This window comes from Pantherophis guttatus, chromosome 3, assembly GCF_059756535.1.
Source record: "Pantherophis guttatus breed Tessera chromosome 3, ASM5975653v1, whole genome shotgun sequence".
In the NCBI taxonomy this organism is placed as follows: domain Eukaryota; kingdom Metazoa; phylum Chordata; class Lepidosauria; order Squamata; family Colubridae; genus Pantherophis; species Pantherophis guttatus.
In genome coordinates this window covers 148,596,860-148,620,051 of record NC_142065.1, presented here as the reverse complement: position 1 = coordinate 148,620,051, position 23,192 = coordinate 148,596,860, and the positions used below count along the sequence as shown (strand labels likewise).

The window sequence follows — 23,192 nt, the reverse complement described above, 5'->3', positions numbered from 1 at the left end:
GCAGTCTCCATGTTTCCAATGTCTTTCTTTCCACTAGGAACTGAACCCAGATGGACATTTCTTCCAGCAGCCTGTTTCCTAGGACTGAGAGACAGTGACTGGCCTAAGATCATGGCTTTGGGCCTAAAGTGGAACTAAGAACGCATAGTCCCCAATCTGATACTTTAACTACTACAACTTTACAAAATTTTATAAAGGCCACTCAATACCTTCTTGTACATTAAGGGAGCAGAGAAAAGATGTGCATGGGAAATTACTTGATTTCAGGTCAGAGATCCATGGATTTTGGAAAAAGCCTGGAGTTTGTAGATCCCATCTTTTCAGTCACTAGAATCAGACTCATTTCCAACTCCTTTTCAACTTGACTTTTTGACATGGTCTATTACAGAAATGGTTTTTTTAAAAAATTAATGGTTGTAGGAAAAAACAGTTACAGCATACCCCTGAAGTAGGGGCAGGGAACAGTGGAATTATTTGCAAATCAGGATTTTTCCAGCACAAAGAGTATAGCAGAGTAGAGCCTTATGGACTTCAACTCCCAGAATTCCCCAGTCAATGGCTGGGGAATTCTGGGAATTGGAGTCCACAAGTCTTAAAAGTTGCCAAGTCTGGAGACCCCTGGAGTAGAGGGATGGGGAGGGTTAATCACGTCCTGTATCAGCTCGGACTCCCGAAAGGGACAAAATCAGGGAGCTTCCTGGAGCGAGGCAGTCTCCTGGCCTGTGCTCTTCAGCGGGAGCCCTCTGCCCTTCTCTCGTCCTTTCGACCGGTCAGGCCTCGGGGTCTGACGCTGCGGCGGGAGACAACCAGCCCGGCTTCGCGGAGCTTGTTTACTCCTTAACGATCGATCTCCTTCGCCAGAGCCAGCTCAGCTCCGGGGCAGAGAAAGCCAAGCGGGGCGGCCTCCCTTGTAAACCAGAGCCACCCTCAGCCGGTCTGGGGGCCAATGACAGGTTGAGAGCTCAAGAGGGCGTTGCAGGAAAAAATGCACTCGAGGTGACAGCCAAAACTCCTCCTATCCTCACAACGCCTTGGCGTGTATTGTGGGGAACATGGCAGATGGAGATTAGAAGCGGGGCGGCTGCTGAGGATTCGGCTGCTCCTACCTCCCGCGCCACTTGTTGGCTGCCCTTCGGTGCCCTTGCCTTGGAGCTGGCCGGGATGCAGTAGGGCGTTTGCAGAGGACCTGGAACCTTTAGAAACCGAGCGATCGGGTTGATCGGGATTTTTTTTTTTTAAAAAAATCACCGGATTCCTTGAATGCCCGCGCGTGTGCGCAGCGCAGGCAGGCGCGGGGAGCTCGGGGCCGTGCGCGCTTGGGATGACCCGGCCATGGAGGGGCAACGGCAGCGAGCCGGGCGGGCAAGCCGCTTGCTGATGAAGACGCGCTGGACGCGCGGCAGGGGCCCGCGGCCGGGAGCAGAGCCAGCCACTGCTGCAGGGATCGGGTGCCGCTGGCTCCCTGCGGCGGCAGCAACAGCAGCAGCAGCAGCAGTTCCCAGTTGGGACCGGGCGCCCTTCGCGTAGCAACCCCGCATTGCTCATAATCTTGCGGCTCCGCGCGAAAAGGGCCGAAGCGGAGGAAAGGAAGGCGCGCCGGGCATCCAGATCTCAGCGAGAAGGAGGAGGAAGAGGAGGAAAAAGGTGAGGGTGGAGGGAAGCAGGCAGAAGCAGCCGCAGCAGCAACCATGCTGCCCGGGGTGGGCGTGTTCGGCACCAGCCTGACCGCCCGGGTCATCATCCCGCTTCTAAAGGACGAGGGCTTCGCGGTCAAGGCGCTTTGGGGCCGCACTCAGGAAGAGGCGGAAGAGCTGGCCAAGGAGATGAGCGTCCCCTTCTACACCAGCCGGATAGACGAGGTCCTGCTGCATCAGGATGTGGATTTGGTCTGCATCAACCTGCCGCCTCCCCTCACCAGGCAGATCGCGGTGAAAACTCTGGGTGAGTCTCCGCGGCAGCTTAGCGGGCAGCTGATTTCCGAGGGTGGAGGAGGGAGGCCGGGAAAGAAGCGGCAGCGCCTTGAAATGGAAAAGGCCTGCTTGGAAGCCAAAACCCTGGCTGCCCTAGATGCCCTCTAGAGTGCCCTCCTATTAGATGTACAGCCTGCCTGGCTATTTATTGGAAAGAAAAAGAAAAAAGGCTCTGTACATCCTTAGGGGTGCAGGCTCAGTTTTTATTACTGCTTATGCCACAGGGCCTTTCTTTCCCCCTTGATAACAAGCCCTAAATCTGAATACTGCTCCCTATCAAATCCCAGATTGCTTAAGGGGTGCTTCAAAAGTCCTTTCTTGCCTACAGGAGTGTAACTTTTGAAAGGGTTAAAGTGCCAAGCGAAGGCCCTCTTCATATGCTGTAGAGGTGTTCTTATAATCCTGAAAACAGGTTGCATTAGAAATTGTCAGAGTGATGAAATGGGGGAATATAAAAAACCTGCACAGAATTATTCTTCAAAGAAATTGACAGTCTGCCCACATTTTTTAAAAATATATTCCTAGTGTTTTTTCTCCTGGCCAGCGTGGCCTTTGTTTTCCTCATGGATTTCTCATCTTCTGTGACTGAATTATCATTTTTGTATCAAATCATTCTTTGAGAACTTTATTTCTGTGGATCTGGTCAGCCCATTTTACTCAAACAATACAAAATTGAGGTTCCAGCTGTTTTCCTTTTGAAATTCTTATATCTACCTGGTGCTCCATGGTGTATGATCAGAGAATAACGGGACTAGGTTTTGATATGCCCAGTATTGAGTTTGACATGGTCAAGCTACAGCAATGTGACAAAAGCAGATGGAAAGTGGGTTAAAAAATTCCAAAGCCTATCTCATTTTAAATTAATTTAATATTTTCCCCCTTTGGAATGGATTTGTGTGCTCATTTTGAATTGAACATAATTAGCTTTTCAGACAACTCACCCCTGCTTTTTTGAAGTGTGTGTGGTAGGAAACAAATCTTAAACTTACTGATTCACTAAATAAATTAGTGTTTTTCAAACACCCCATACACCAGGCAGGTCTGACCTACAGTTCATTAGCTGCATGTGGCCCTGGAAAGCTAGCAATGCAGCCCAAAAGATAAAAATATATTAAAAAGGGAAGTTTGTTACTTATGTACATTAACTATATTATATATTTTATATGTGGCCCAAGACAATTCCTCAGTGTGTCCCAAGGAAGTCATATGCTTGGACAACCATGCCATAGAGCTTTCCATTGCTACACTTTTATTTTTGTCCAATATAAAAGACAATAGTCTTTAAAAAATTGATGGGTAGCATAGTCATTGCACTTTGTTTCCCTCTATTGCTAATATTTATTATAAATACAGCATTGTTATTTCCAGTATAAACAACTCTCTGTGGAAAGGACGTTGTGTTGTATAAAAAGAGCCAGTGTTAAATTTCTGTTTGAATTTATGAAAGTTATTTTTCTATGAGAAAGTGATATAGCTTTATGTTAAAGCCATACTTTGACTGCAACTGATCCTACTTACAGTATCTAGCATTTCCAGGTAAGGATGGAGAACATTACTTTGTAAAACCTTGGAGATCTGAAATCAGTGGTGATCAACATTTCCTAAGTAAAGTGTATTCCAGAAGTATTAGATTGCAACTCTCATCAGTTGGCTCCTCTTGATAGCCAGTGGTATTGTTCTTTAAAAAAAAAATATCAGCAAGAAAAACAGCAGCTTTTTCATATTGTCTGGGGACATTGGGGTTGCAGTCTTATCTACCTGGAGAGCAGCCAGACTGGAGAAAGTTCTTTTAGACAAGAGTTAAGAATCATGATTTCACCTTAAAATTTTTAGAATTTTATAATTTTTCAAAGGTAAAAACTGTTTTCAATGAGTCACAAAAATAAAATAGCATGTAAATATTATACAAGAATTATCATGAAGAATTTGACCCACAATGACACTGACCCATAATAATTACTGATAGTTTTGTATTCCTTCTTAGACTGCATCAATTTATATACAATAAAACCTTAATTTAACAGATCAAGAGAGAGGGTGGGCGGGTCCATTATTCCCAAATGTCTATTAAATCACAAATCATGTCATTTATTATAATGTAGATCATTTGCATAATACAAATGAAGCAGATTGTTATTTCAGTCAATTTGCATTGTTTTAGTAACCCTCTCATTAGGCAAATGGTATAAATTATGAATGATGTAAAATTATCATAAAATATTCAGTTGCAACGGACTTGCTTGTTACTTCAAGGGCTGTCCAGAAAAAACTTTGGCCTGTTGCATGAAAAGGGGTCCACTAAATAGAAGTTTTGTTGTATTGTGTTTTCAAATAGGACAGCAGTATATGCAGATGTGACGGAATAGAGTTTTTTTCTTTTTATAAAAAAGTAATCTTTAGATATTTTTCAGCAGTGTTGCATTTTTTAAAAAATTGCCAAATAAGATTCAGTTTTCCTGAATTGCACACCTGCTGCAGTTGCATAAAAAGAAGTGTCTTCACTTCTGTTTTTTAGACCAATGCAACAGCTATTTCAGGTTCAGGGAGAGGAAGATAAGACAGGAACCAAAGTTGGTCCTCAGACATGTAGCCTGACACAAAAGTGAAAAAAAGCAAAAGATATTTTTTATTACCTTTCCAAATCCCCCTTTATAAAAGTTTCTAGAGTTTCACTTCTTTTGTTATTTTGCTGCTAGAGAGAAACAACTGAAGTGGATTTGCTAGGTTCTCATTTCTCCTGCCTCTTTTTATAAAATCCTAGATTCTCCCCAAGCTGATACCCAATACTATTTAGGTGTGTTAAGAAGAAACAGAGTGAGTAGCATATTGGGGAGGATAGGAATTGTAGTCTAGTGTCTCCGAAAGATGCAGTTAGAAGTTGAAGATTGCCAGTGAGCAATGTGTGTCTCTTTTTAAAGAAACAACTGATTGCTTCCATTGTTATTAGTGACTAATTCAATTAGGGATTCCCTGAAGTTAAGCAAAACTGCCATGGAGACCACTGTGGTGATACTGAAAGGCATGCATATTTTATACCACAAGACATCTAATTTGACACAATTGACAATTGGAATATATATATATATATATATATATATATATATATATATATAGTCATGCAATTAAGACACATTATATACTGTGCTGAATACCTGTATGTCCAGAATCTCTACTAAATATCAGTGTAGGTTCCTCCCCCAGGTAATACGATCAAAATAACTAAAAATATAATAAATGTAATATATATTATATAGGAATTATATACAATTTTTCATGTTTTGTGGTGGATATTCATTAATGTTATACTTGGCTTTTCTTTTCTAGTAAATGGTAAACAAATCTGGGATTTTATGGCTTTCTGAAAAATTCTGTGGATGATTTATTTCTCCATAATTGCTTTTAAAGTAAATTCATTCCTAAACATTATACTTCATTCTTTTTTTAAAAAAAGAGATATCAGTAGACATGACTTCCTTCCCCTCAAAATCTCCTCATAAGTACTTTTTAATATTAACTATTAATTAGTTCCACTTAGACTTTCAGAAGTCTGCCATTTTATGTCTAAAATAGAGTTCAGGAGCGTACTTGAACGAAATATTTGCCCTTTGTAGCCTGGATCCCATATATCCCGGAGAAAATTTTATTCATCTTTTTTATGCTTTGGTTCTTTGAGCTTCAGCCCTTGTGTATTTGGCTCCTAAGTAAATGTTTATTTTATTTAATTTTGTATATTTCCAAATTGCCTATCTCCTTCAAAGAGTTTTTCCCCCCAATTTTTTAAATTAAAAGAAAATACCGGTTCTAGAGTTTTTCTCCATTTTAAACAAACCATTTTGAATATTACCATAAAGAATAGACAATGAACGAAACATCCAGAGATAGTGAAGTGTCCATTATTTTAAACAGAAAATGGGGGTAAAACCCTGCATGTTGAATGTTCCAGATTGAATCCCTTCCATTTATAGAAAAATTCTGGGCAAAACCTCTGAAATAATTGTTCTTATGTTATTGAAAATTTTAAAAAAGGAAGGCAAAAACTAATAGAAACCAGTATAAAGTAAAGAAGAAATAAGAAAAAGAAATGAAAAAGAAAGCTAAAAGTATAAGAAAGGAAAAAAGAAAAGAAAAATGGGAAAAAAAGAAAAAATAGAAAGTGAGTTCTGATCTTTATACCACAATATGTGCAATTATAAATTTACCTCTTTCTCTAAAAGATAAATAGGATAGATGACTTTCCATCTATCCTATTTATCTAAACCATAAATCATAAATTTATTTCTTCTGTTTTACTCAAAAAGTCCATAAGGAGTTTCCAGTCAGCAAGAAATGTCTTTTTGTCCTTTCTCTACTGTAATCAAAGAAGTCAATTTGGCCATCTCAGCAGAAAGGCATTAAGATTCAAACAGCAATCTGCCAAGGATAGTAATGGTTTGATTTATATTGGACATCTTATGTTCCTATGACTCTTACCTTTCCTGGTAGACTGGCTGGATCAGTGTATATGTACACAGCCATTTACTTAACAGGAAGTCCATGTTTCCTTCCTCAGCCTTTATTTTGCAAATCATACATACAATATAGATTATTGTTTTTTTAGGGGCTGGATCAAAAGGAACCTGTGTATTAGGCCATGGAGAAAATAATTTCCATCATATTTTATTTACATGAGAAAGCGCTCCATGGCTTAGGGCCGGGGTACTTACGAGACCGCCTTCTGCCACCAATAGCCTCCCACCGGCCAGTACGCTCGCACAGAGTGGGCCTCCTCAGGGTGCCGTCCGCCAGACAATGTCGGCTGGCGACCCCCAGGGGGAGAGCCTTCTCTGTGACGGCGCCCACTCTCTGGAACAACCTTCCCCCAGAGTTACGTACAATAACAGACCTCCGGATTTTTCGTCGGGCCCTGAAAACCTATTTATTTCAACTAGCTGGGCTGGCTTGAGTTAAATTTTAAATTGATTTTAAATTGGGTTGTTTTAATTTACGGCCAAAATATTTAATTATTTTAATACTATTTTTAAATTTTGTATGCTCTGTTTTTAACTTGGCTGTGCACCGCCCTGAGTCCTATTTGGAGAAGGGCGGTATAGAAATTTAATAAATAAATAAATAAATAATAAATATTGAAGAGGTTTGTGGGATTGCTCCTTTTACACTGGCCCCAGTTTTATGCCTCATGTGTGAGACAAGAAACTTTAGGATAGTTCTACATGGGTAAAAGTCTTCATGGATTCTAGAATACTGAGTGTACAGAGTTCTGGATTCTGAACCAATGTTTATATGTAGGAATTTAAGATTTTACTGTATTGGATAGCTTGGCAATATCCATTGGATAGGGCCTCTAGTGCCCCACAGCATCGCAGCAAGGCTTAAACTTGCAGCACTTTAACCCATTTATTATTTATTTAGAAAATAAATAAAGATCCATTAAAAATGTAAAGGACATCAAACACATAAATTAAAAGAATGGCAGTAAAAGATTTAGAAAAACAAATATACTTCGAATTGTCTCCCAAATGATATTAAGGAGAGCACTTGTTTCAGCTTTACTGGCAAATTATTCTATATCTGGGGTTCTGCCACAATAAAAGAAGAATTATTCATTTCAAATGTACGAGTCAAGGGACTTGAAAAAGGTGCTCCATAGATAATCTAAAGGTATAAGATGGACTATACAGAAGTCTTTGTCAATTCATATGACTATCAGGAAGAAAATTGTACAGTATGGATGTATCTAAAGCAAAGGTCTCAATGCTTAAAGTTTGTTGCCATATCTTCTGGCAGTGCTAATGGTGAGGGGAAAGGATGGATAAAATATTGAAGATTGTCTATTATATATATATGCCATAGTTTTGATACAATTATACCTTAATAGCTATTATGAAATGGACAAGGCTGTACACAGTTTGAATATTATTCAGAGTGTGGATGCGAGCACAGCATTTTTCTGCTGTTCCTCAAAACATGCATATCTTTCAGACTAAAAAGCCATTACTTTAAGAATTTATTAAAAGATGGCTGGCATGCATTTTTGGGGGAGGGAAGAGATAAACATCACGGATACTTCCAACAACACATTATTAGAGGATCATTACATAGAACATGGCAAGAGATCAGAAAAATACATTATAATAAAATTCCAATATGGTTATCCACCATGGAGGCGTTGATTTATCTTAACACTATGGACCCGGAGAAAATGAGAAACTACAAAGAACTATTGAACAATAGAGGAGAACTACAATCGAGACAAGAATTGAAAGAACAGGGTATAGACATTGATTGGTGGCCATATTTACAGATAGAATCAAGGTATAAAACAGATTGGGCACAATTCGGATTCCAAAATGAACCAAATGAATTGGATAAAATTTTACAAGGAACGGACGAGAAAATGATAACTAAAATATATAATTACTTATTAAAATATAAATTAGAGGAAGAAGTGATTAAAGAAAACATGATAATTTGGGCAAAATTTTTTGGGTATAGTATCGAATTGGACAAATGGGAAAAATTATGGACTGTAAATTATAAACTGACAATGTCTATACCCTATAAGGAAAATCTCTTCAAAATGTTCTACCGATGGCACCTCCCACCAGCGCGCCTAGCAAAAATGTTCCCACACACCTCTCCAATCTGCTGGAAGTGCAACGCACAAAAAGGAACATATTACCATCTATAGTGGTCATGCCGAAAGGCGAAACAATATTGGCAGGAAATAAGGAAAATGATAGAAGAAATTACAAACCAGAAGTTGAAAATGAAGCTGGAAACCTTTCTACTCGGAATAATCACAGCACAGTATGAGAAAGAGATAAAATACTTAATTATCCATATCCTAACTGCAGCTTGCATACTCTTTGCCCAAAACTGGTAACATGAATACATACTGACAGAAAACAAAATAATCACTAAAATCACAGAATGCGCAGAAATGGACAAACATACAAAAGAGCTACAAGAGAAAGATGACATAGAGTACTACTTAGCATGCCAAAAATGATATAACTGGTTGGAGAAAAAGTTAGAAATACATTCGTAGGGACACTAAGGAATAAGGTTAATTTTGAGAAAAAATTTTGAGTACCAATTAAGGAGTGTAACAATTTAAGGATGGAATGTACATTAATGCTTCACATGTAAATACGTAAATATACAGATATATAGATAAATAAGGGAAAAATAGTCTACCGATGTGATAACTTTAAGAGCAAGTCGTAAGACTTGATTGATGTTTGTTTGTTTTGTATGTTGTATTGTTGTATTTATGTTTGTTTGTACTTTTTAATTAATAAAATTTTTTTAAAAAAATTATTAAAAGATGTGCTATTTTAATTATTCAGTTTATTAAAGCAGTAGCATCTTTTTTCAGATTCATGTGGAAACCTGAGAAAAAGTGTTACTTTAATTAATGGTAGATAAATGCTATGGTGGGGTGAAATCAAATAAGTTGATAATAATGAATATGAGAAGACAGTGCCAAAGACTGAGAAACAGAAGTAAACAAACTGGAAGTCAAAACAAACTGTGGAAATTGCCAAAAAAAAAGGAGAGAAACCAAATCCAAGAAAGACAAAGATATCAGGAAAAACTTAGTAAAGAAATTAAGGGAAATTAAAACAACCTATATAAAGATTCCAAAGGTAGAAGCAGACATGGTCAAATACGGGAAGTCTTCTAAACTCAGAAGGAAATATCAACCTTAAGTTTCTATGCTAAAAGACTTCAGTGGACAGATAGTAACTGATTATAGAAGATTAAACAAAAATAGTATACTAAAATTCTGTGTCATAGATACATCAGTGTTAAAGATAACCTAGAAGATATTCTTTATTTACAAGAATCTCTAGTACTTAAGCATGAAATTAGATCAGCACTTTGGTCATTATCAAGGCTGCAAGAATTGGTGGAATTTTTACCGAAATATGGCAAGCAATAGAAGAAGAAACAGTAATAGTTCTAACAAAACTATGCCAGCAAATCTGTAGAAAAACACGGTGGCCAGCAGATTGGAAGAAATTGTTTTACATTTTTAATACTTAAAAAAGGAGGCTTAATCGAGTGTGTATACTATTGCACAATATTTTTATTTTTACATGAAAGCAATAGTATCCTTAGAATCATCAAACGCAGATTAGAACGCTACATGAAAAAGAGATAACAGATGTTCAAGATGGTTTTGGAAAAGGCTGAGGAATGAGAGACATAATTGCTGATTTATGCTGGTAATACGTGTGATGGCTCAGCGGTTAAAGACTCTGAGCTTGTCAGCTTGAGACCTGAGTGCCGTACAACGGGGTGAGCTCCCATTCCTTGCCCCAGCTCCTGCCCACCTACCAGTTGGAAACAAGCAAATGCGAGTAGATAAATAGGTAACAGGTACCTTTGGTGGGAAGGTAACAGCATTCTGTGTGCCTTTGATATAGAGCCATGCTGGCCTCTTGACTATGGAAAATGTCTTTGGACAATACTGGCTCCATCAGCCAAGAAACAGAGATGAGTATCATATCCCAGAGTCAGACACGAATGGACAGGGGAAACCTTGCTGGACAATTGAGAAAGCCAAAGGATACCCAAAGAAATCAGCATTTGCTTCATTGATTATAGAAAGACCTTCAATTGTGTCAGCCATATTATGTTGATGACACTGCTCTGATAGCTACAAATGATCTGCAAGCTTTAATAATGAAAGGAGCAGATATAAAATGGGACTATGATAAAGGACATAAGCTAATGACCACAGATTCAGCATCCAGAGTTAAGATGACAGCGAAGATATTGAAGCTATAAATAGCTTCTGCTTTTTAGGATTGATTTTATCAACAATAAAAGAACCAGCAGTCAAGTATATCACATACTAGCACTGGTAGAGCAGCATTGAAGGACTTGGGAAAGATAATCCAGATTCTGTGACATGTCAATTCCTATATCAGAATTGTGGAGACAATTGTTTTTCCTGTGATACTCTATGGAAGTGAAAGTTGGAATTTGAAAAAACAGGATAAAAATAGTACTAGTGCTCTTGAACTTTGGTATTGGAGAAGACTCCTGAATATACCATGGTTAGGCAAGAAAACAAGTCATTGAACAAATCATCTCAATATTCTCACCCACAGCACAAGTGACCAGACTCAAATTATCATACTTTGGACACATTATATGAAGATCTAGCTCTCTAGAGAAATTTGTAATGTTTGAGAAAGGTAGAAAGAAAGAGAAGACAAGGATAATTAAGGTGAGTGGACTCAAGTACCGCACTATTGGAAGCCCTGTAGGATTATACTGGGGACAGACCACATTGGAGAAAATCCATCAATCTCCTTGCTAGGAGTCAAAACTGACATGATGGCACACAGTCAGTATCAATCAGATAGGTGCTATGCATGAGTAAAGTCTGGAGTACTTCCTCCAAATTATTTTCATAGTCTATATATCTTAAAAGGAAGAATTTTAAGGGTTTTGTGCTCATGTGTCTAGATCATGGGTGTCCAACTTTTTGGTTTGCCTGGGAAGAGTTGAGTAAAGAGGAATTGTCTTAGGCTGCATGTAAATATATATAAGATAGTTAATGTTTATAAATCACTTGATAATGTTAAAAGCTTACAATCTTGTGGGGCCGCATTATTAGCTATCCAGAGCTGTATGTGGCCCACAGGTTGAACATATCTGGTCTATATACTACTGCCATTGTTCCCTTTCCTTATTATCTGTATCTGGCAACTCCAATATAATGCTCTTGAGCACTAGTGTGGATACTTTCTTTGGCACTTGCCAGGCTTCAGCATCATTTTAATTTCTGAGAATGGGATGCATGTGTTCATTATTAGAAAACACAAATCCTGAGAAACTTGTCCAGTGTTTGCTTTGAAAGAATGATTTGATTAAAAACCCAGGTAAGTAGAGATAATAGAGATCATCCCATAGAAGGTAATGATTGAGGAAGTTGGAGTAAATTCTTTTATACTGTAATTTGGTTATATTGTCTATGGCAGTTATTTTATGAACTGACAAATCTCTTCCGGCAGTTGTTTTGTAAGAGAACACAATGTGTTTGCAAAATTGCAGATGTGCTACTGGCACAAAATAGTTAGAACTCATGTGTCCAGTCTCTTAATTGCTCGTTGCAAGCCCAAATTGACCCCAGATGAGTTTCTCTTGATGTACAAACATTGCTGTTCTAACCAGCTCTTGCTTTATGATTAATTAAAAAGTAATATGAAATCTCCCTTATTTATTATTTGAACTTATTTATTATTATTTTTATTGTGCCAGAGACAAGGAAAAAAGAATCAGTAATATTTTATTATTCTTAGGATATACCTCCTGGAATAAAAATGTAATGTTTAAATTATCTTACAGAGCACTTTTCCTCAATATTTTTTTTTGTCCAGCTTCCAAATTATGTAATAATTTTGTGCAGTTGCTATGGTGTAGCCCTTCGTTATAACTTAGACGCACCAATCAGATCAAGGCAAAAATAGGATAAATAAAACTTCTGAGAGTTGTTATAGAACTGGGCAGCTTACAAATGTCTAAAATCCATAATAGATAAATGATGTCAAACAGCCTGTGTATGTGGAAGAGGCTTGTAATAATTTAAGATCCCTGAGATGCATTTTTAATATCTGTAAAATCACTTCAATGTGAAGCAAAATCCATTAATTTTTTTTTGCAGGATATAACTCTTTTTAATTAGTCTTTCCCAAGGTTGAATTAATTCTCAGCTACAATGAGGTGTTAGTATTCTATCTAACTGATTTTAGAAACTAACTGGGATTGGATAACACCTAGATGGGAGACCACAAGAAATTAGATTCCTGTAGATTAGATTGGGAAATAAAAATAAATCTCTAATGAAGGAATTTCCAACAGCTTCTATACTGGAGTGAGGAAAAATATGAAATCCCCAGGAGTTGAATTCTACTGAAAGGATATTCCTCAAAGAGTCTTTGAGGAACAGATCTTTGCTATTGCAATGAAGTTGCACTTACCATATTACCAGTTTTGACTGCTGTTCCCCTTTTAACTTCCATGTTTGGGCAAAAACATTTTAATTTTTTTTTTACCTATTGCCTCTTGCAGATATGAGAATGAGAAAACCAAGTCATCAGACAATTTAACCAAACCCTGTTAGTTGTGCTGATCTATTACAGTATACTAACAAGAGAAATACAACACTGATCAGCACTAGTTCAGATATTCTTGCTGAATGTTATCTAACATTTATAAAAAAATATAACTTTAAAAGCAATAGAATATTCTGGGCTGGGCATCGATTTACAAGAGACGATTTCTTAAAGCCCCAAAAGGAGACCTTTCAAAATGTTATACCAGAAGCTGGAATTCGATTTGGCAGTAAATTTTTGCTTTAGTAAATATAGGCTATGTATGTATACATTCTTTTTATATGGGAAAGCTTACCTAAGTCTTTTTTCTATAGACTCATTCAGAAGCAAGCATGCAAAAATATTAATTTGGTTTGGGGATATAACTGCATGCCAGTTCAGATGTAACTCATCCAAGAATACATTTTTATATATATGCCTAGTAAATACTAACCGAATAATTTTAGTTAAAGTGAAAGTAGGAAAACAAAATCAGTGTTGTTCATTTCTTGAACTATGTGGAAGAATTTTGAAATCTGTTTGTTCTGCAATAAATCTATGGATTTATATTCTAACTTTGATTGGAAACTGTAGTCTTTGAAATACTTAATACTTAGATATTTTTATCTCAAATGTTGGGATCACTGAACTCTATAGTGGAGAATAGCTCTAATGCTAGAGAGTTGTGGGTCTCTTTTCTCTGTCCATGAGGCTTCCTATTTTCTACTACAAAGATGGTTTATGATGGTTTATACATTCTTAAAATGCATAAAGACAATAGTGTTCTATCTGGCCCCAATGTCTGTAAAGTTTAGTATCACAGACTTTTATTTCTGTGGAAATTATATGCAAGGTGAATGACATTGCTAAATGTCCCTGGAGATTCTCAGTCATCCAGGTCATGGTTGTCCCAAAGGTGTTTTTTCAAGAGGCAACTGGACTTTCTGGTTTTTCTTTGAAGACGTTTCGCTTCTCATCCAAGAAGCTTCTTCAGCTCTGACTGGATGGTGGAGATTCATTTCTTCCCAGGGTACCCTATGCAAGAAACTATAACAGCAGAAGAAGCTTCTTGGATGAGTAGCGAAATGTCTTCAAAGAAAAACCAGAAAGTCCAGTTACCTCATGAAAAAGCACCTGAGAATCTCCATAGACATTAAGTTGAATGACAGTTTGAAAGTTTGTATTCTTGGGTATTACAGTATACCAGTACTTCTTAAAGCCATGCTGATTGAGTTACACTATTTAGAAGCATAATTTAAAGCTGTGTAACAGTTTTGTAGCTCTCTATATAAATGGATTCAGAGCTGCCATGTATCATAATTGATTTCACCACTAAGTGAGATATTCTAATGCATTAAATTAATTAATTGATCTCTGTTTCAAAGCTTTCAGCCAAACATCTTGTTTATTAGTTCTAAATTCAGTTGGCTAAAATTAAGCAAGCCATAATCTTTTTCAATACGGGTCTCCTACTTCACTGATTTAGATTTCTTTTTTTATTTACTTTATATGCTGTTTATTTAAAATATATGCAGTTCACTCCCATTTTGTGGCTTACAGCATCTAAAATAATCCAGTTTAAAATTCAGCCTAATCATCGCGTTGTTGACCCTCTCCTTGTTACAATTTAAGAGAGGGCTTTTATGTATATGTTCAACAATACAGATGGTCCTCGACTTACGACCACAATTGAGCCCAACATTTCTGATGCAAAGTGAGACAGTTGTTAAGTGAATTTTGCCCCATTGTACAACTTTTCCTGCCACGGTTGTTAAGTGAATCACTGCAGTTGTAAGTTAGTAACACAGTTGTTAAGTGAATCTGGCTTCTCCATTGTCAGAAGGTCACAAAAAGTGATCCCAGGACACTGTAACCATTATAAATATGAGTCAGTTGTCATCTGAATTTTGATCATGTGACTATGGGGGTGCTGCAGTTAGTGTAAGTGTGAAAAATGGTCATAAGTCAGTTTTTTCAGTGAACTGCCACTAAAATAAACTGATGTAAGTTGAGGACTACCTGTATATGTTTCCTGCAAAAAGAGCTGAGATTTCATGTAAATAAGATTATTTTCTGTTCACACTATGACTTAAAATATGGCCTATGACATTTGCAACATTATTAAACTTTCACAAAAACTTTGATTTTTTTAAAAAGCCCTTCAAATATAATGTAATGCTCTTAACAGAAAAAGCACAATTGAATATAGTTAAAATTTAATAGTGTTTTGAACAAGGCTGGAGGGCTAATGATTTGATATATATATCTACTTCCAATTACTTTTCTGTTAATTGATTTAACTACAGTACCTCTATTTTTTGTTTTACCTTTTGACAAGCAAATTGGGTGATTGTCTTGCTAGATAATATCGTCCACTGCCATGTGTTCTTGCTGATGTCATATGAAATATTAAACACTAACAGTAATAGAAGCACTAATAAGGCAAAATACTAAGTTTTCTTTTTCCTTCTGTTGAGGTCTATAACCCCAGGAGCCTATTGAACCACAATTCTGTAATTATTCCATTGCCAGAATAGATGAGTTACCATTAGAGGATTGAACTGGTTTTTACTGAAAACTGGCACATTGCTGAATGAAAAATAAAAGGCAAATGTTGATTATGCATTTTTTATGAGCAGCAATGATATTATGAATAGAAATTGGCTCACGCTGCCAGCTTTTGTAGTTGAAATGTAGCTGATTTCATAAGGTTTTGCATGTAATGGTAAATCAGAATTACCCAGCATCCTGGCTTACTAAAAATGACCAAGTATATTAAAGCATCCTGATGGATCATTTCTATTAAGCTCCTTTGGTCAGGGAGAAGCAGCTGATTAAACAGGAAAAATTATTTTATAGTTTCCCTACTGTGATATGCAAAAGTAACATCCTAGCTTGTTTGTCCCAAACAAGCTTAGATTAAATGTCAAGAACAAGCCATGGAATCTGATTCTGACTTTAGGAACAAGGTTTATCAAGTAAGGACTTATATCTTTCATGATTCGTCAGACAAAGGTACGAGAGGAAAGACAAAATTAAACAAAGATAATTTTATTGTTTATTCAATTTATATAACTCCCCATCTCACATACATATGACTATGGGCAAGTTACAACACTTAAAAACAAGACAAAAAGCAGAATACAATATAAAATCATAAAACGATATGACTGAATAACTGTTTGATAACATAAGTAAAATAGAATAAACATAACTGCTTACTCATTTTCTAGCATCACTGATGTTCTTCCTTTCGTTCCCCTATTCTTCTTTTTGTATTGGAGAATACATTTGTGTTTGTTGATAGATAACTTTAAGTCTTTTCTTCTTCAGTAGTGTCTCTGGTAACTTAAAAGTTCTGAATTGAAAAGACCTCTGCCTGCCTATAAATGATCAGCTCCAAACACGTGGAAGACTGTTAGAACAACAAGGATAAGATGTTCATCTTTATTTTCTACTCAAATTAAAATACTATTGTGGGTTCAGATTGATTAATTGGACTTAAGTATTTGTCGTCTGCAAAATTCCTGGTTTTTGTCCACCCTGGTTATGTGCCTGCTTCATCTTTAGATATGTTATGCTATACTGAATGGGTATATCAGTGATGGCGAATCTATGGCATGTGTGCCGGAAGTGGCACACATAGCCATCTCTCCAGGCATGCCAGCCATCACCCGTTGCTCTTTTGGGTTCCAGTGCGCATATGCACTAGTTTTCCAGCTGAAATACAGCTGGTTTTCATGTGTGCATGCGTGCCAGAAACCAGAAGACCAGGTGACTGGCGCACATGCTGGAAACCGGTAGCTCAGTTTCCCAGCGCGCACGGGCACGCCAGGGAACTGCTCTTCTAGTTTTCAGCGCTCCCACATGTGCACATTGGGGAGCTGCTCTTCCGGTTTCCGGTGCTCCCCTGTACACCCGCGTGTGGTCCCATTTCGACACGGTGCCGAAAAGGTTTGCCAACACGGGGGTATATTATACTCTTGTTGGAAGAAAAATCCAGTCTAAACTGGGAATAAAATGGAGGCTGCTTAAGAAAGAAAGGTCCGGTTATTGATGAGCACAACCAACACACACACAGCATGCAGTTCTGGGACAGCTGACAAATTAGCTTGATGAGTGCAAGTTTCTGAAATGCTGCTGGCTGTGATAGGTTGTGCAATCTTTGAAATGCCCTTAGGAGATTGTGCAACGTAGTGAGCACTACCATTGCTAAATGGTAGTGGGTTAATCCTATTATGTCCTAAAGGGTCATGTCCTGTTCTTAGAATTTGGGTGGAGGAGAATGTAAATTTTAATCCCATCCCTGGAGGTAAAGGTCTTTTGTTTTGTGAATAGACTGGCCCAGTCTTTCTTAATTGGCACAAAATATCTGCTGGGCGCTATTAAGAAAGTTAGAGTCTGCTTTTTGTCTTTAAGAGCACATTTCTTCATTTCTCCCTTTGGGGAAATAAAATATCCTGTTGTTTTTTTAATATTCCCCAAAATATTTCATTCTTCTTGAGGGGGGGGACGTCCCACACTCTGTTTTATATTTTTCTTTTTTCTTTCCCCCTTTTCTTTCCTTTTTTCTTTTTCTTCCTTTGGTCTCCTTTCATTCTTTATGCTATTTTGACCCAGAAAAACCAATCTTTGAATCTAATGCTATTATAGTACCTATGGGCATTGAGAATCTGGAATTGTTGTGTGGACCTGTACATATTTACCTATCTACCTTCCTAAGACTAAGGAGAAGAGATTCTCTTTAATTTTCTTTCCCTCTGAAATATCACTGAATAAAGGCATACTCTCATGGTAACATGTATTGCCTCTATTTTAATTTTCCTTTTCATAGGACATTAACTATAAGTTCTTGAACAAATGTCTTCCTTCCTCCTCTCCTCTCTTCAAATGGCATTTCAAAATCTCAGAAGAGAAAGCCATTCTAGAAATTTCTTGATCAGTTCTAAAAGCTTGTGGGTCCACACCAGACTTGACTTTCGTTCATTCACTTACATTAGTGGTCCCCTACCTTTCCAGTTTTGTGGATTGGTGGGCGGGGAAGAGGAAATAGTTCCATGTGAGCAGTAGGTGCATGCACTCTTGCCCCCCCGCACCCCCGGGAATTGGAGACCCCTGATTACATATTTTTTTTTAAAAAATGGATAACAGATGAATAAAAATGGATAGTTCCCAGTGACAGAAGAATTATACCTTTATTAATTTTTGGTGCTGTTTCATTTCCAGATTGATATGCATTCAATGTGTGTTCAGCATTAGGTGAAACATAAGGATTTGGAAAAATGTTGCATTTCTTTCCTTTCCCATGGTTTGTTTTGAGGGGAGAAAACCTACTTTAACTCAGAATAGCTGAGGAGAATGTAATATTGTCTCCGGTGTGGCTTGGTGACAAGGTGGAAGCATTGCACTGATTAGGACCTATATCAAAAGACATAGCAATGTAAGAAGCAACTTTAGAAAATCAGTCCCATACATCCCAATCTTAATATATAAATGATGATCTCCATCATGTTAAAAGAAGGTATATGTCTATGGAGATTCTCAGCTGAGGCTTCTTGGATGAGAAGTGAAACGTCTTCAAAGAAAAACCAGAAAGTCCAGTTGCCTCTTGAAAAAGTACCTTTGCGACAGAAGAAGGTATGCCTTTTCAGTTCTAGAATCATGTGCAAATACTTGGGGATAAAGGGTGGTGAATGCCAAATGAGAGGACTCTTGATTTCATGACTTGTTTGGGAAGATTCCAAAACATCTCCTCATTTGTTGTTAAGAAAGGAGGAATAGGCAGAAATTGCTGGTTGTTAGTTTTGTACTCCACCCTCCCAATCTTCTGGACTGTCAATATACCGTAATGCCAATGAAGGGCAACACAATAGTATAGGACAAAAGCTTAAAAATATAACTATTTCATGTTATTCTCTCCTCAAACCAACATATTTACGGGACCGCCTACTACCACAAACAGCCTCCCACTGGCCGGTATGCTCTCATAGAGAGGGGCTCCTCTGGGTGCTGTCAGCCAAACAATGTCGACTGGCGGCCCCCAGGGGGAGGGCCTTCTCTGTGGGGGCACCCACTATCTGGAACGAGCTCCCCCCAGAGATACGGAGGATCCCAGATCTGCGCACTTTCCGCCGTGCTCTTAAGACTCTTCTATTCCAGCAAACCGGCCTAATTTTCTCCCCTGTTTTAAAATTCTTTTAAATCAAAATTTTAATTGTTTTTAAATTATTGGGATTTTTAATTGTCTCAGGCTAAATTATTTAATCTGGTTTTAATTATGTTTCTAACTTTTGTATCTATGTATTTTATTTTGTGCCTGTTCACCGCCCTGAGTCCTTCGGGAGTAGGGCAGTATATAAATTTAATAAAAACAAACAAAACAAACAATAAGTTCATAAGAGACAATAGTCTTGCCCCAAATGTATTTAACAGTTTTATGTATCCCTATTTCCCCATTTCAAAGGAAACCCCACAATTTATAGATTAAATCCTTTGTAGAGGCTGCCAAGCCTGTAGTTTTCTAAAGGAAATGCATTTGGACTTAGTGGAGTTTATAATATACATTAATCATTAAGCCACATTCAGCTGTTTGTGGAATCCAAGAATGTCTGAATAAAGCTTAGCTTAATGAACCACCAATCTGGCAAATTCAGTGTAGCAAACTTGCATAATATTTTCATGGGCCTGCATATGCAGCTAAAGGTTTAAAGAACGCGATAAATATTATAACTTTCAGAATCCAAAGCCCAAGCTGTTATTAGCAGAACCAAGCCTGACAGATATACTTGGAATGTATATTTCTGTGTTAAATGAAAATGTGGCACAAAATGCATGAACCGTGGCATACTATCATGTAAAAAATAAATGGCATTGAAGGCAAGTATAAGTTGAACAGATGTCATCAATTGAAAACAGTAATGCCATTAACTACAGTGTGTAGAGCCACTGTCTAAAATGGGTGAGGCAAAATCCAGGATGGTATGCATGTATCCCCTGACAAGTTGGCCAGAATTTGCAGACAGAGTCTTCATTCACATGATTTCTCCATTTACACCCACCCACAACCACACACCCAAACACACCCAAATTCAGAAATTAAGTTTTAAAAGATACTCCCTTGACAAACTTTAAGATTTAATTGAAAGTCTAATTGTTCTGTTGGACAGTGATTTTTTTTGAGACACAGGCAGCGTTGAGGAGTGAAGGATTACCTTGTATGCCCCCGCCCTCAAAATTGAACTTTAATGGCAATGCATTTTTAAAGTAGGTTCCACAAATTCGATTTTCATATGCCTTTTATACAGCTAAAATATATATATTGCTTGTCAATGGAAAAATATAAAACTGCTAATAACACAAACTCTGCAGACCACTAACTAACTGAGCAGCGACTTGCAGAATTGATGTTATTAGCAATTTACAAATGAATCATCAACATAGATTAAGTATGGATTTTTATAATAAAATCTGAGTGCCATTACAGGTAGACTTTGATTTTTGACCACAATTGAACCAAAAATTTCTGTTGCTAAGTGAAACATTCGTTAAGTGAGTTTTGCCCCATTTTACGACCTTTCTTGTCACAGTTGTTAAGTGAATCACTGCAGTTGTTAAGTTAATAACATGTTTGTTAAATGAATCTGACTTTCCCATTGATTTTGCTTGTCAGAAGGTCACAAAAGCTGATCACAAAACTCCAGGATACTGCAACCGTCATAAGTATGAACTGGTTGCAAAGCATCCGAATTTTGATCATGTGACCAAGGGGATGCTGTAGTGGTCGTAAGTGTGAAAAATGGATGTAAGTCACTTTTTTTCAGTGCCATTGTAACTTTGAATGGTCACTAAATGAACTATTTAAGTGGAAGACTACCTGTAATTGATTTTGTTAGAACTTTTATATGTCTAAATTTATCCATGAATGTTTTCATTACTTTTTTCCCCTTAAGTTTGTGTACTCTTTATTTTTCTCTTTATTTGTTATACTTCAATTTGAGACTATTTAAAGACAGTTTTGCAGTATTTTTTTATGTTGGTGTATATATGTTTTTTTTCAACCAGTACTGGAGGAGAGAGTGCCTGTTCTTTTCAGAACTTCAACAGCTTTCCCAAGAAATCTCTAATGCTGGGAGATAGAGGCTTGGCAGTGGGTGCAGGATTAGAGATTAGAGAGCTGGAAGAATTAATGGGGCTGAAAAAGAAGATATAGTTCTGATCAGAGTGATGAGGTAGGAGTCTGCTACAAACTGGCCTTTCTGACCTTTGAACTAGAAATGCCTCACATAAGTAGTCCTCACTTAAAGACTAATCGCTTAACGACTGTTCAAAGTTATGACAGACCTCCCCCCTTGCCCTGGGACTTACATCCCAATTTCTTACGGCCTAATTTCAAAGTTAGGACAACTGCATGCAAACACATCTATGGCCACATGACTGCATTTTGGGCATTTGGCAAACATTTTGGCAACTGGCTCACTTTTATTTTGGCAACTGGCTCACATTTATGGTTATTGGCAACTCCTGACAGTCACAAGACTACGATTTTCAGTGGTTTTTGGCAAAAAAACACGCCCTTTGGATAACACAGACTTGCTTAACAACCCTTGTGTTTGCTTAACAACCATAATCTAAATGTTTGCAAAATTGCAGAGCATGATCACATGACCTGCTTAATGACTGCTATGACTAAGAACCGTGATGTGTTATCTAATGGGCATGAAGTGGCACGCAGAGCCATCTCTACGGGCACGTGAGCCGTTGCCTGTTTCTCTTCCGGGTTCCAGTGCGCTGGCCAGCTGCTCTTCATGCGTGCGGGAGTTCCGGAAACCGGAAGAGCACCGCCCGGTGCACGTGCGTGCACCTGGAAGATGATCTTCTGGTTTCTGGCGCACATGCGTGTGTGAAGACCACCTGGCCAGTGCACATTCATTGGCCAGCTAGTCTTCGCGTGCGCATGCATGCCAGAAACCAAAAGACTAGGTGGCACACCAAAAACCAGAAGATCATTGCCCAGTTGCTCTTCTGGTTTCTGGCACGCGCATGTGCTCCCGTTTCGGCACTTGGTGCCGAAAAGGTTCGCCAACACTGACTTAGAACCTTAATTCTGGGGTCAAATACAGTCGTAAGTGGAGGACGACCTATACTCATTGTAGGGGAAAAGGCTGTCTTCTAATTGTGTGATAGGTACACAAGATAAATCCTCAACTTTGCAGACAGCATCGTATGATGTATCTCACACTCTTTTTGGCCTGCACCAAACATTACCTTTTTTTTTTTAATACCAAGGCTTGCTAATCAGACAGCTAGATGCAGCTGTCATCCATCTCAGTTCCCCGGGGCTTCTTTGAGTAAGCCTTCACATATTGCATAGACTTCCTCTAAATAAGGTCATGTATGCAGCTAGTATTTAAATTGCATTTTTATAAAAGTGTTCCCTGCCACTCATCGTGAGTCGGCCTTGTCTTCATATTGTTTTTTCTTCAGGAAGGCGATCCTTTTTAGTGGAAATTCCACCTTTCTCAGCAACCTCAGCAACCTATTTTTTCATCCTTGTAACGATGAAAGGAAAATCATGTACTTGAGAGATAAGGGAGAGTGCCAGCCTTACCCGCAACAGAAATGTACCTTTCAAGAAAGAACACATTTAGGCACCGCTATTGTTTGCCTTTTAATGTGCTTATAATCAACGGACATAGCTTACCCCAGATGCATCCTGTAGATTTGTCCCATGGATTTTGAATAAGGAGAAAACAAAGCTAAGCACTCCTTCCTAATTTTGGGAAAAAAACGCAGATTGAGTCATTGTAAAAAGCACCCTTATTTTTCCTTATATGTTCTTGGATGAATATATATATTCAGTGTGGTGGCTGCAGAAATTAATAGCTTCTTCACTGTTAAGCTCCCAGAAGCTGTTCTGCAAAATTGCAAGAGCAGAACATGCATTTTAATTTATCATCAAATGACTGCTTGCTCAAAATAGCACGCTTGTATATTCTTCGTATGAACTGCTGCTCAGAAAGATGTAAAATGCCTTTTTTTACATTAATTCTGTAGCTTGTCTATAGCTATAACATTAATGTCTATAGTTTGGACTTGTCTCATCTTTATAACC

General features: G+C 37.9%; 2 protein-coding genes across 2 annotated transcripts in view; both read left to right on the top strand.

Moving 5' to 3' along the window:
- The first annotated feature begins 587 nt into the window (after positions 1-587).
- GFOD1 (Gfo/Idh/MocA-like oxidoreductase domain containing 1) overlaps positions 588-23,192 on the top strand; it is a 63,745-nt gene continuing 41,140 nt past the window's right edge. The window contains exon 1 of the mRNA XM_034429160.3: positions 588-1,941. Coding sequence (XP_034285051.1) covers positions 1,689-1,941 — 253 coding nt within the window. The 5' untranslated portion in view covers positions 588-1,688. The remainder of the gene's footprint in view (positions 1,942-23,192) is intronic.
- Positions 1,865-23,192, top strand: part of TBC1D7 (TBC1 domain family member 7) — an 80,001-nt gene continuing 58,673 nt past the window's right edge. Inside the window, exon 1 of the mRNA XM_087890326.1 lies at positions 1,865-1,941. The gene's annotated coding sequence lies outside the window, so the exon portion shown is untranslated. The remainder of the gene's footprint in view (positions 1,942-23,192) is intronic.